General features: G+C 36.8%; 1 protein-coding gene across 5 annotated transcripts in view; it reads right to left on the bottom strand.

Moving 5' to 3' along the window:
* Positions 1-11,162, bottom strand: part of Pdgfd (platelet derived growth factor D) — a 228,689-nt gene extending 217,527 nt beyond the window's left edge. The window contains exon 1 of one of the 5 annotated variants that reach the window (XM_046466576.2): positions 10,689-11,162. In XM_046466576.2, the coding sequence (XP_046322532.1) occupies positions 10,689-10,812 (124 nt within the window). In that variant the 5' untranslated portion in view covers positions 10,813-11,162. Of the gene's footprint in view, positions 1-10,345; positions 10,632-10,688 lie in introns of those variants that run through there. The other 4 variants (XM_046466565.2, XM_058586610.1, XM_058586612.1 and 1 more) reach the window with 4 other exon arrangements.
* Positions 11,163-14,554: the final 3,392 nt, after the last annotated feature.

Here is a 14,554-nt window from a genome sequence, read left to right as displayed (position 1 = left end):
AATTGAAAAGACAGGATTGAAAGAGAAACACCTTTTCTCTTTCAATCTGATAGTGAAAGGGCTCATATGATCCAATCATTTGTCATAAAAAGCGAGCACCCGCTAGTAAAATTACACATTCATCAAACCTTCATAAGCTTCTCCTATGTGCCAGCCAATAAAGAGGAAAAGGAGAATGTTTGGCTGCATTAAATCCGTTGGCATACACAAATCAGCAGATATTAAACATACAAATAAATAAGTGCCACTTCAAGCATTATTATAGAAATGCTGGATAAAGGAGTAAACTATTCCACCTGGGGAGAAGTGAGAGTCAGGAGAGACTACCCAGTGTAGGGCATTTCCTCTATTCAAAATGTGACATCTGATCTGTGCCTTCACTGAATAGTTCACACAAAAATAATTATGATTGGCTAGACATACAACAGCAGCAATGAAAGGATTCATAATGTTAAGGAATTTGCCACTGGATAAATAGTCTAATATTTTAAAAATGATTTCACATTATTATTTACTGAATTAGAGGATTTACATTAGATAGCAGTGGGATCACTCATTATAGACCTCAAGCAGTGAAATAAAAAGACAAGTCTATGGCTCAGTAAAGAGGTCAAAGCAGAAAGTAGAGACTTATGATTCATTTGCACGTTAAGTAGCCATTAATACTTTGGACAAAGTAAGACTCTCCAGAGAGAGGATCAGTGAAAAAAGTGAGAAAATAAAGCTAAGGTTAGTGCCTAAGAAATAAGGTAAATCCTATACAGATCAGAAGACCAACCAAAGAGATCTGGGCAAGGTACAGAAATAAAAGTACTCAATAATATTAGGGAAGGCTGGGGTTGCGGCTCAGTGATACAGCACTTGCCTTGAATGTAAGAGGCACTGGGGTCAATTCTCAGCACCGCATATAAATAAAAAAAATAAAAGTCTATCAACAGCTAAAATAAATAAAACCTTTTTAGAAAATAATAATGTTTGGGAAAATATATATGCGTGTTCAATGTCTATTTTTAAAACATTTTTATGTTTTAGCCACAAAAATGCTACCGTTGTAGAACTTGATAGGTTATAATCTGGCATGACTTTTAACTTACAATGTTCTTTCTTTTTATATTAACAAGATCCCTATAACATTCAAAAATCTCTCCTACTCCTTTCACTATTCCTATCAGTTACAGGGAAAGAAAATAACATAAAATTACACATTTTCAGGCCTTCTCTAATCTTGCTTTCCCAAAGAACCTAAAATGAGTACTGTGGTAGTTTTGGCTTTGTTTCTACCACCACTTCAAACCCATCATTTGATAACACAAAGAAAGAGCAGCCACCAGTCAGGGAAAGACAATGTTTCAAGAAGAGACTAGGAATCATGGTGACCTCACCCAAGACGGTTCCCTGGAACAGTGGGAATGATTTCAGATCCCAAGGGATGTGTTATGGTAAGTCTATATGGTGATAAAATGTAGAGTTTGTTGTGGAATGGTACAGAGAGATGCAACATACTTGTTGGCTAAAGTGATGGAGCCAATGAGAATATTTCAGACAAAAGAGTAGGGAACCTTATAGTTTCATGTCAGAAGCCAATGGAGCCCTAAAGAGATGGAATTGCAGAGGGGAAGGACCAAGAGCACATCACACTCAGATTCAGACTGTCCAGGAGAAAGTCCGATGTCTAAGAGTACTGCTGCCCCTGGATTCTGACAATGTGGTAAAGCTAATACCAGTTGTACATTGTTGTTGAGCAGCTACATCATTTGTTGAAGCAAAAATTTGTTCAACTAAACCAGTTAGGAGATGAGATAGATACAGATATTGACATCTGTCCATATATGCTGCCTCCAGGAGACTCATCTGATAAGAAAAGACATACACAGACTGAGGGTGAAAGGTTGGGAAAAATCATACCACTCACATGGACCTCGGAAGCAAGCAGGGGTGTCCATACTTATATTAAATAAAATAGACTTCAAGCCAAAGTTAACCAAAAGGGATAAAGAAGGACACTACACTAAAGGGAACCATTCACCAACAAGACATAACAATCATTAATATATATGCCCCAAACAATGGTGCAGCTATGTTCATCAATCAAACTCTTCTCAAGTTCAAGAGACAAATAGACCACAACACAATAATCGTGGTTGATTTTAACACACTTCTCTTACAACTGGACAGATCTTCCAAACAAAATTTGAATAAAGAAACTACAGAACTCAATAACACAATTAATAACTTCGACTTAATTGACATATATAGAATATATCAAGCAGAACTACTTTTTTTTCTCAGCAGCACATGGATTCTTCTCAAAAATAGAACATATGCCATAGGACAACTCTTAGCAAATACAAAGGAGATATTACCATGCATTTTATCCAATCATAATGGAATGAAAATGGAAATCAGCGATAAAATAAGGAAGATAAATTCCTACATCACATGGAGAATGAACAATATGCTACTGAATGAACAATGGGTTACAGAAGACATCAAGGAGGAAATTAAAAAATTCTTAGAGGTAAATAAAAACACAGACACAACATATTGAAATCTCTGGGACACTATGAAATCAATCTATCAATCATAGTAAGCTGATGCTAAAATTTTGCAGCTGTTTTTATTTTCTAGACAAAGAGATAGACTTTGCATTTTTCCCTGTGAAATTTCATATTGAGAAGATGAGTACATCATTCCAACTCAAGAACATGTGGATTGTCTGCAAACTGGCCCATAGCCAAACTGTCCATTTTTGTAAGTAAAGTCTTACAAACATTTATTAACATTTTGCAAACAAAAAAGTTTTACAGTCCTCCTATTCATTTATGCAATTTCTATGTCTGCTTTTATGCTACAGTGGTAGAACTGAGTAGGTACAACAGAGACCATATGGCATGAAAAGCCTAAATATTTACATTCTGGGCCTTTACAAAATGTCTGCCAATTCAATCCATTCATCTAGTCCAAACTATTAACTTCCCAACTAACATATGAAGGCTTGGTAGATGTGTTTCCTATGCTCATCTTCAAGTTATTAAGGATTCTGAACCCAACAGGTCTAATCCAAAGGGCCAATAAAATCCTTACTCACCTCCCTCTTGATAATACAAATCTTTTAGTTACCACTGAAAGAATGATAATTATAGTTTGTTATCATCCTGGCTCCAATTGTTCTTTTCCACAGGGTTTCCATAGTAAACACTGTCAATTTTCTGGTTGAACTTCATATTTTCTGAAGTTGATACCACTATACCATCTGAACCTGGTAAATCTATCAGTCATATAATGTGAACTTTCCTTTCTGGCTCAAAGACATCATTTTAAAAATCAACTACTTCACTGGGTTGTAATATAGTAATTTCCTATTGACATATGGAAATAGGTTGGAACTATTTTCACTTAATTCAATTAGAAACCTAAGCCAGCTGTGCTTGCTTAGGTCTCATGAAAACTTTCCAAGGCCTGGAAACATAAGAGGAGGCAGGAAAATCACTGGCTGTCACTGTTCAATGCTAGTAGTGTGAATAACTAGAACCAGTCCTCATCCTTCTTCTAATATCACACTCCCATTCTATGTGGATATGGAAACCATGTAAACAAATATGACATAATTATACAGAAAGTGAAGAAAAATGGTCATTTAGTATCCACTCCATGAACCTATGAACTCATTTATACACAGTTACCACTGCTTTTAACTTATAAGTGAATTTGCTGACTATTTAATGGTTCAATCAATTTTGTTTTCTATAACTAAGGTTACTGAATAGCTAAATTCCATAAACCGGGTGGCTGCCATGTGGCTTATTTAATCTTTCACAAGATGCAGAACTTGTTAGGATCTTCTCCCTTTGGGTCTGAAAAGACTTGCACAGAACCAACACAAAATGTTTAACCCTCACTCATAACCCATACCAGCCACTGTCCCTAAGATCCTTCTGCCCAGAGAAACCATGCTGGATTTCAAATTTTAAAAAACAAGAATATTAGTATAGATAACATGATGACTACAGTTAATAACAATGACATATATCCCTGAAAACTGCCACAAGAATAGATTTTAAGCATTCTCTCCACACACATAAAAAGGATGAGCTAATTCATATATGCTAATTAGCTTGATAGCCATTCCACCCTACATATTTCAAACATGTTATACTCCATAAATACACATATATACATAATTTTTTGTTAAATAAAGATAAACATTAAAATAAACTTTCTTTAAAAAGAATTCTAATATATGAGGTTTCAAATCATGTTTGATTTGCTTTTAAGACAATGCATTACCTTTAAAACTATTCAACCTCATAAGCACACTCCATAAAAATGTGCTCAAGTTTAAAGAAATCTGAGGAAAAACCACTCTTCATGATGAAAGACCACTCCTCATGATGAAAGGCAGTTCAAGTACCTGTATTATGGTGCTTCCAAAGACTTTCCTACCTTGCAATTATACAAAAACTCCACAAATCACAAAAATGCTCAGCATTAATCTCTCAATATTAAATATACAGATGTCAGCACACCAAGGTGAAGATAGGGAAGAGATATATTACTATATGCATCATCAGTGCTTGTGAGAAACAAAGCATGCCTCATTCTTGCCTTGGAAAAAAAATTCTCAGAAGAAGAAAATATTTCTTCCCGCACGTCCACCTGTGCACTGTCGGTCCCAAAGGCTTACTCCTTTATTTATGACTTACATTTGGTCCTAAAATACTGTATGGGGATACAGAACATTTTGCTGCAGCATTTTTGTTGGATTCTTTTCTTTTTGTCATCTATTACGCCTGTAGATTCTTGCTGAAACTGTCCTTCATACAAAAGTTAATGTGAACATGGTCCCTTTTAAATTACACTAATTCTGAAGTGTATATATTTGCAGTAACACATTGACAAACATTAGGCAGGTCACTTGCACCCTTTACCTTACTTTATTGAGACCTCAAATAGTGTTAAAAAAAATAACATCTGCTGTGCTGATCTCCAGAGAGGCATCTTGGGTAAGGAACACCAGGAATGTCATAAGGCATAGGCCACTAAGTTTTGGAGATTTGGGACTAGGAAAGACATTCATGTCTTCTACTACCATACTTCAAATGAAATATTCCAGTGTGTGTAGCTGTTCACAGTGGGTATGCAGGGAGACCAGTCTTCATTACAGCTGGCCTGGCTACTCCTCAGGAACACTGTCACTACTTTCAAACACAGAAGGGGCCATGCATGTCCAAATTAAATCCTTCAATGACTTCCCATTGCACTTAGCACTCTGGCCAAACTCCCTCACATTACTTCCCAGGATTTTCACTAGTGCACACTTGCTTATTTGAATTTTTCACTTCCATATCTTGGCAAATGTTCTCTCCACAAGGAAACTCCACATGCATTCCTCAGGGCTCCTGCCTTCTGAACTCCATTCATCCTTCATGCCTATGTTGAAGTGCTTCTTTCTCCAGAAAGTCTTTCTCAGTCTCTTCTGACTGCATTAAATGCTCCTTGTAGATTCTTGTGACTGAATGCACTTCCCCCACAAAAGCACCTATCACACTATATAGTGCTTTTACACTCTAAGTGTGAAATACATTTTTCAAACAAAAATCTTTTGATGAACTCGAAGACAGTATGTAAATCAAAAGTATGGAGATATATGTGGAATTTTTCTGTTGAAGAAGCGGTAGAAAATCTGAAGCTAACGTGTTCTGAGGTCCCCTTGCAGGGACCTCTAAGGCACTTGGCCCTCTTCAGAATACATCAGAAAGTTAAGAGCAACACTTGGAACTGACTAGTTATTTGTCCATATTGTTCACTAGATTGCAGATTTCAGGATGGCAGGAATCATGTATGCTTCATTCATATTGTGCTAAACAACTGAACATCTAGGACAAGACATGGCAGATATGACAGAAGCAAGAAATAACCATCGAATAAATAAATAACAGTGACAGCAGGACTTAGCAGCAGAGTGCAGGATAAAAAAAACTATTTGTTTACCTTTTGTCTTTGGAAAATAGTCAGATTAAGTCAAGAATCACTTGAAAAGAGATAACTTTGAAAGAGGATAGGCAACTTAGCTACTAACTCAATTCTACTCTAAAACCATCTTGTTCCCTTGAGAAAGATCAGTGCAATACCCAAATGTCATGGCATAGATGAGTTAGAAACATCCTACCTCTGGTTCACCTAAAAGACTTTCCTATCTTAATAAAAGGAAGGCTTTTATTAAGGTATTCAGGAACTAGCTTTTCACACTAATGAGATCATTTCAAAAAAGAGAATTCAAGAGTAAGTTCCAAAAGGAAGATGATTTGCATTATGACTCAGCTCTCAAGGGCATATCCTTCCAGACTCAGAATGACGGGGGTTTGAGACCAAATATGCTCACAGTCTTGCGTGACAGAGACAGCATGCTTATGTTTCTTGCCGGTCAGAAAAGGTGGATGGCCCTGTGAGCTCTGCTCCATTGTTTGACTCTATTGTTCTGAAACAATACAGTTTTACTCTTATTCACTGAAAGGGAAAATCCTGTAGAAAAACCCACTGACATTCAGGGACTTCATAATGCCATTACTGGCACCCTCCACTTGCATGGCATCCAAACACCTGGCTAAACTGTACTCTTTAAAAGAATCTTAATTAAATATTATTACCCCTGGTGGCAATTCAAAGTTGTTGAATTTAAAATATGTAATCTCCACTATGCTTCATAAGATTGGGAGTCTTAAATACTATTAGAGTATTTAAAGTATTTATATTTAAAGTATATAAAATAAATTATAAATTCAGAAGAGCAGAGAATTTAAACACTAATCTGATTCTTAGTTTTCAAACACTTAAAAAATAATTTGTTTATATTTTCCTCTGTTTTGTTGCCTTCCCTTAAACTCTGTTTGTTTGTTTGTTTTTTAAATTGGTATCAGGGACTGAACCCAGAGACACTTAACTACTGAGCCTCATCCTCAGCTCAGCTCTTTTAGTTTTTATTTTGAGACAGGGTCTAAGTTGTTGAGGCTAGCATCCTCCCAACTCAGCCTCCCAAGTCACTAGGATTACAGGCATGCACCACCACACCTGGTTTAATCTCTATGCACCAAAGTCAGTATACTTCCATCGATGACAATAGAAAGCCACATTTAAAAAACAAGCTTGACTACTTTAAAATCTAAGCACAATTACTAAAACTGCAAGCCGATCATTAGCTAATGATAATGTAATAGACAATTCAAGTTCTGGTATATTTACCAAGCGGAACTAAATCCATCACTGCTTACCAGCAACACCTTACTTTCAGAAATCAACAAAAGGTCAATAAAGTATATTCTTAAATCCATAGGCAGAAAGTTAGATTTTTAAGTAAGTAAGTGTCAGTTAATTGCTACTTTATACTTCTTGATACACACTCTGAGCAATACATACTTGTGACCAGTTATTATCACAAAGGCACGGACTGTATAGGCACTAAAACAAGAGTGCTAGGGTTAAATTGGGATTTTTTTTCTCTGTGTTCATAAATTGGTCTGAGCAAGAACAATAAAAACTCTGATATAAGAATAAACACTCAATTAATACCACTAATTATTATGTTTTAGCATACAGCCTCATTTCCTCCTAGAAAGATGAACCAAATTCAACCACATTTCTCCACAGGGGCACTTATAATCATTCTTCAAATGGAAGGGCTCTGGTGATGTCTCTTTAGAACAAGAATAGATTATGATGGAGATTTCCAGAAGCCAGAAGATGAGAGCCAGCCAGCCTCCTATAATGGCTGAGAAAGACTATCATTTACAACCCTAGCACTACATATTTGCATATCATTTCTTAGCTATCCCAGTTATCGGGACCTCTTAGGCACAATAGATCACATGTGAGTTTCTGTATCAAGCCAGACAGAATGCAATACACCTGATGCCCTTCTTATAGGACATCTGCTCTTGTTGTTCCTTTCTTGACTGCAACTGGAGGCAGCACCTATTCAGCCTGGCAGGAACAAATGGATGACATTCACATGTGAAGATAGTTCTATCATCAGGTGATGTTTTCTACCATCCCTCTCAAGGATCATGGCCAATTTATTTTTTTCTTGTGATATCCTATGCATTTTAATCTAAGGGCTAGATTTCCTAAAGGCCCTACATTAATATTTGAAACTTATGTTTTTATATTTTTTCCTAAATATATTCCTTATCTACATCTCCCTGAAGTTTACATCCTACCTTAATTTTATATCCAAAATAAAACGAATATTGTGTTCTTCAATGGGCTATGAAGAAGATTTGAGAAAGCAAGCTGAGAAAGCTTGGAGTCAATTTAACAAGTTATTACTTTCTGACAGCTCAAATATTGCCATTAGAGTTTTCTAGATGACGTCTAGACCTCTTCAAAGATTCTTTAATTTTACTCTCTCACCAAAATTCTCCAACAGTGTTTTTCAACCTTTTCTTCACCATTACCAACCTCCATCAATCTTTTTGAACATTTTTTTTTTCTATTCACCTTCCTTCCCCATGAAATGTTAACACCACTGATATACTCTATATCTGTTTTTATATTGTAGCCCCTTAGAGGAACAGAAATCATTGTAATAGCTAAGAGTTTTCACCCCTAAAGCCCAATATCACCCCCTTAGGGGAATCATATGCACTTAAGAAAAAGCTGCCATTTGAAAATTTAACTAAAACCTCATTAGAGTGTTAATATTTTTACTCCCTATAAAATGATTTTATGTGTCTAGCTTTTCTTCCTTCACAGCATTGTTTATAAGATGAAACTGATATGGAGGAAAATATTTAGCAATCTGAGCTAATTAAAGTGTGTGTGTGTGTGTGTGTGTACTGTTAAACTGTGTGAGTAACTGTTAAATAGACCTGGCTACACTATAAAGAAATTAAAAACCCATGGTAGTTTTTAAAAATTTGCTAGAACAAAATATTTACCAAATAGATTAGACATATGGAGTTTTAGCAATAAAAACTAAAATAAGAGTATTCCCTACCCCAAAAAAATAATTTTTAAAAAATTCTGAGCTGCAGCTGCATAACTTGGTTTTAGACAGAATCTTGGGCTAATGGAAAATGGTTACATACTTTTCATTTTCTGTCCTTGACTTCTTGTAACTGATACTTGGGAGGCTAAGGATTACAAAATTTTGGCTATGAAGTCATGCAAATCATAAGTGGCATTTTACTCTATGCAGTTAAAAGGGCATATAAAGTACAAACATGAGCAAACTTAAAAAATCAAGTAGGAGAAGATATGTCTCTAGTGGAAACCTTAAAGAGTAAAACTATAACATCTTGGTCTTGGGCCTAAATTGTTTTTTAATTTTACTAAGAAACTTTTGTGCTTTATCTAAGATAGCAGATTATTAAAAATGCACTGCTGGAATATTTCATATGAAACACTGTAATGAAGTAAGGTGACCGGGGCTTCCCCCACAACACACCTTACCATTTCAAATGACTTGAACATACTGAAATCCACAGTCTAGTTGTTATCAGAAATACAGTAAAGTTTATATTTTCCCTTCAAAGTCCAAAAGTCTTCCAGTGAAGTCCAAAATAAGGACACACCAAGAATGAAAGTGATATGGGTATAAAATAATTAATATGAATTTACAAGTAAGACAGTCAAATGTCACCAGCTCAAACAGGGATGCTATAAGATTAGGCTGGTAATCTTCCTAGGGGGTGTGTTAGAACTTGAAGAAAGCAGGAGAGATGATACTGAATCAGGGGAAAACAAAACCTCAAAACCTGAGGGTCTATCTAGGTGCATACCAGAAACAGCTGCAGATAACCGGAACATTAGCTACAGCTGGGAATTGAAGAATAAACCAACTTCAGATTGTCCGTGGAAGCTCCAGAAAGTAAATAATCTGAAGTTAGAGTCTCTGAGACCCAATGACCCAGGTGTCCTCCAGAGCAAAGGAAAACAAATAAGCCTGTTTTGAGACCTTGCTTAGGAAAGCTGCTTCAGGAGTTTTCTCCTTCCAAATAGTTTGAAAGCCTCCCACACAAGAGCACTAACAGCAGAAGCCAGGTCCCCCTGTGGTGACAGAGGAAGCCCCAGAAACCCTATCTCCTAGACTGCTTTTCTGAGCCAGACATAAGTTCCAAGGGAAAGTCACTTAAGGGTCTGGAAGGGGCAACATTGAACTTCTCCTAATAAATAACTAATATATAAATAAATAGTCACCTTGCTCCAGATAAAATTGCAGTACTGAAACGCACTAAAAATACATGCATAATTAAGTTAAAAAATCACCCAGAGAAGGTCACTCTTGACTCCACCTATCACAAATGCCTGGTCTTTGCTAGTTATAAGTCCAAAAGGTTAAGAGCCTCACCAAGGGGTGGCGTAGTCTGCAACTTTCTCCAACTCCAGGATGAGGCACAGCATCCTGGTGTCAGACTTCTGGACACCAAAATGACTTTTCTAGGGTGCAGCAAGATGAGCCACCTGATCCATACTATGCCCTCCTGCTGGCGTCCCACACCCGTCAGCCCCATTCTGGAAGGAGGGGCTGAAGGAGGGGCTGAAGGGACTACAGACAAGCAGAACAACTCCGTAGCCAAACAATGCATTCAGTCCAAATTCATGTGAAGGATTTGGGGAGGTGGATAGAAAGAACAATGACATCAAACGTGACTATTTTAATTAAAAATAAGTAAATAAAATGAGCCTCTTACCATCTCGCCTCAGGTTGGCGTTGCGCAAAGCTTTGATGGATGCGCTTTGCGGAGTTGCATAAGTGTCCCGATAGCTGCAGAAGTTTGCGCAGGCCAGGGTGTAGAGGAAGATGAGCCGGTGCATTTGGGATTAGCGACTTCGGGACAGCTTCGCTCCAAGACAAAAACCGGGTTCTGCTCGGGACGGACGCCGCGCCTCCCTGCGCTCTCGCCGCCTGCGCTCCCCAGCGCTGGCCCGGCCCGCTGAGCTAATCGCCGAGCTCTCCCTAAACTTCCTGCAGGCTGAACTTTCTGAGCGCGTGTGGGTGCCGCACTTCCTTGTGGTGCTGAGAGTTGATAAAGGGTGACTGGACAAACAACAGGTTGACGTTTGTTCGCCCCCTCCTGTGGCCGGCAGCAGCAGCACAAGCTGCAGGGGGCAGGCGGCGCCGTGTCCGGCCCGGCCCGGGTGGCAGCGCCCCCTGAGCTGCGCGCACACAGCTCAAAGCAGCGGCGCGAGCACCCAGGCTCCCTGGGCCAAACCTGCACTGCCACTGAGCATGCCCAGTTTGACAGTGGAACAGGACTCTTTGCCATCCTGGGCTTTTATGTTTGTCGGACCAAAAAGGGTGCAGGGAACAAGGTGGCCACTGTTCTAGCCTTGGTGATGGTGGGATTTGGGAAGAATGATTGGAGTTTGGAGTGTTTATTTTTGTTGTTGTTGTTGTTGTTTTGTTTTGTTTTTTACTGTAACCAAAATCAGATTGTATTGAGTCAACATTTTACTATATGTACAATGGAAAAGTGCAAGGCAAAATGAGCTGATTCTGAGCTTTATTTACTTTGGATCCCAGTTGCTGTGATCTTAGTTGAGTCAAGGGTAGTTTCTCAGGGGAATAAACAGCCTGCCCTTCTCATTTCACAGAGATGTAGTTGGGATGGACTCAGGTGGTAAAGTGTATAAGTGCAACAACCATTTGCTAAGGGTGCTTTCCTGTCCCCTGCACAGTAGAAGGGCTTAGAGGACAGGGTGGATCAATGATAGAATGGGCAGAGTGAAGAAATTGCGTGAGAACATAAGGTTCCTTTGCCTTCATAGTCCCTTAGGAAGAGGCGGGGGTAGGGGCCATTCAGGCCTTGGGGATCCTCCTTTTTGTGGGTGCCTGGAAACTCAGCACTGCAGAGGAGCTGCCTTTATTTCAAGGAACTTCTGCACTATGCATCCTGTCTCCCTAGGAAAAGCATTGTGTGTAGAAAATGAGTGAGTCAAGACTGTTTATTAGTTGTGTCATCAGAACAAATCACTTTACCTCTTGAGACTCAGTCATTTTACTTACAAAATAAGGACAGCAATCTTAGTTTGTATGATTGTGGGGGAAATTATATGACAGAATTTTAATATATTGTTTTGTTTGCAGTTGAATCCAAATCTAAATTTACATAATTTCTCAACTTCTCACCAATGACATCTAGAAGACAAAATTTCCAACCTCTTGTAGGCCTTCCAGCTCCCAAGAGTCTAGGGTATAGGAAATAAGTGATAACCATCTATAGGGAATTAGATGCTGCTGCATAGGTTAAGAAGGTCAGCAAATTATAGACTTGACAAGTAATTAGCTATCCAAAACCACCTAGGATACATGTGTTCCTTCAAGGTACCCAAACATTAACATGATTCACCACTATTGGCATTATGACCTAAAACAGTGTTTTTGCAAAATGCAGGTTTGTGGGTCATGAAATAAATTTCAATACCTGAATTATTTTTAACTAAATAGGATGGATTCAAGAGCTTAGAAATATAAAGACTAGGTTTTTTGAAGATCATAATATGGTTTCATGAATATTTTGTTGTATACTTGTGCAGGTGCACACACACAGAGGCTAATATAGAAGATAATTCTATTGGGGGTATGATCAAAAAGTTTGAAATCCACTGTAAAGTAATCTGTTTCTAAATATAATCAACTCCTGGAAGAGGCAATGAGGAGAGAGGCATAGAATCTGTGTTTGCATTTAATCATTCATTCATTCAACAAGTATAAATTAAGCATTAACATTTTTCTTTTTCCTACTCTGTAAGCATCTTGAGGATGAAATAATGAACAAGAGAGACAAGGTTCCTAATCCCATGGAATTTAGAGTCTAATGAATCAGAGGAAACCATAGAAAGTAAAAGTAAATAGGATTTTTTAATAAAATTATTTGAGAGTGTGAAAGATCTGTTTCAAAGATAAGCAATACGATTGCTTCAATTTATTTTTCACATCTATGTCAAGCTAATTTACCAAACATTAAATTAACCACTACATTTTAAATGATTATAGGTGAAAAGAACATGAATCAATACAATGAAAATTGACTTATAAATATTTATTACTATTCCAATGAATGTAAATTAACTAGTGTATATGAAGCCATTGTTCAATGATATTCATATAATAAAAAGTACATCTATTATTCAGAAAAATTTAAAAGAGTAACTTTTAATAGATCCAGGTATAATGGCATTTGTCCCAAACAAATACTCTAGCAGTAAAGATTCAATAAAAGGGTAGGCCAGAATGTGACACTATTTTTATCATGTACTCTTTTCCTTAAATGAATTGAACCCACGAATGGTATTTTCCACTCCATTTTCAAATCTTCTTGGATTTTTCACTACTTACAAAAGCCACAATAGAAAAGGAATGAAAGGTGGTGTGAACTTTTCAAAGTCTTTTCATCTCTGGAAGTGGTTCGACTGGTGTTATTCTTATTTTTTTTTTTAAATTAAACTTCAACCAGTCTTAACTAGCAACTCATACAGGATCGCTCTCTTGACAATAGTTGTCATTTTTTGAAGCCTATTTTATTCAAAGCAGATATTCCTTTGTTGTTCATCCTTTTCTCTCTAGATCTCAGAAAACCAAAGTACTATAACGGGACATCCTAATTTCTGATCTGCCTCAAGGCTACCGAGCTTGTTCAATACGAAACTTTCATGGAACTTCAATATTTCCCTACAAAATAGGAATATGGCACTGGATTATTTTAAAGAACTATTTTAGAATTCTCAGTATTTTATTTAAAAAATTGTGCCTTCACTATGTGCTACATGTATAGCTTTATCAGGTCCAAAGATACTTTAAACCATTTTTTAATTTAAAATGGATAATTATTTGACATATAGTTTATTAAAATTATGATGTAAATTTAGAAAAAAAGACAAAATTGGCTCTGATGCTTTAAAACAATTAACGAAATGATTTTGATCAATGATTTGGCTGAGGAGAACTGGATTAAATTTAGCTTATTTTTGAAATTAAAAATAAGATAATGTATGAATATTCTGGATGCCAAAGAATGAAATGAAATATTCATAAAATGACAATTATGGTAAAATCTGAATAGTTTCAAATGACTTGAAATACCTAAAATACTGACATCATTGTGAAGTGTTTTATATGAAGTATCTGCAAAATACATTATTGTATTGTTTTATCAACAAATAGCATACATTTATTATCACCCATTCCATGATTTTTTCTTTACAATTCCACTTATCCTATATTAAGTTCTTTTCTTAACTGACTCCTTTGTCACATTTACCACCTTTATTCCCTTATTCCCATTATTATTAATAGTGAAATAAGTTTACTATTCTTAAAAGCATTGATTACATTTTTCTGTGCATAAAAATGGAGAAATTTACTTCAAAATTAAGGCTTTAAGGGTGCTAAAATGTATTGATTCATGCAACTTTTCCCCAAGCAGCATTAATTTAAATATTCTTTAATCATTGACCAGGGAGCCCACACTTTAGTACTGCTTTTCTTTAATAGGCCATGGAACTATTTTCTTCTTATTAGGTATGGGTGTTTAAAAACCTTAATTTCAATGGCACA

This window comes from Marmota monax, unplaced genomic scaffold, assembly GCF_021218885.2.
Source record: "Marmota monax isolate L192 unplaced genomic scaffold, Marmota_monax_Labrador192_F-V1.1 WCK01_AAM20220418_F8-fsc00045, whole genome shotgun sequence".
Lineage (NCBI taxonomy): Eukaryota > Metazoa > Chordata > Mammalia > Rodentia > Sciuridae > Marmota > Marmota monax.
The sequence above is the reverse complement of the archived record's forward strand: the minus strand, read 5'-3'. Positions and strand labels throughout refer to the sequence as shown.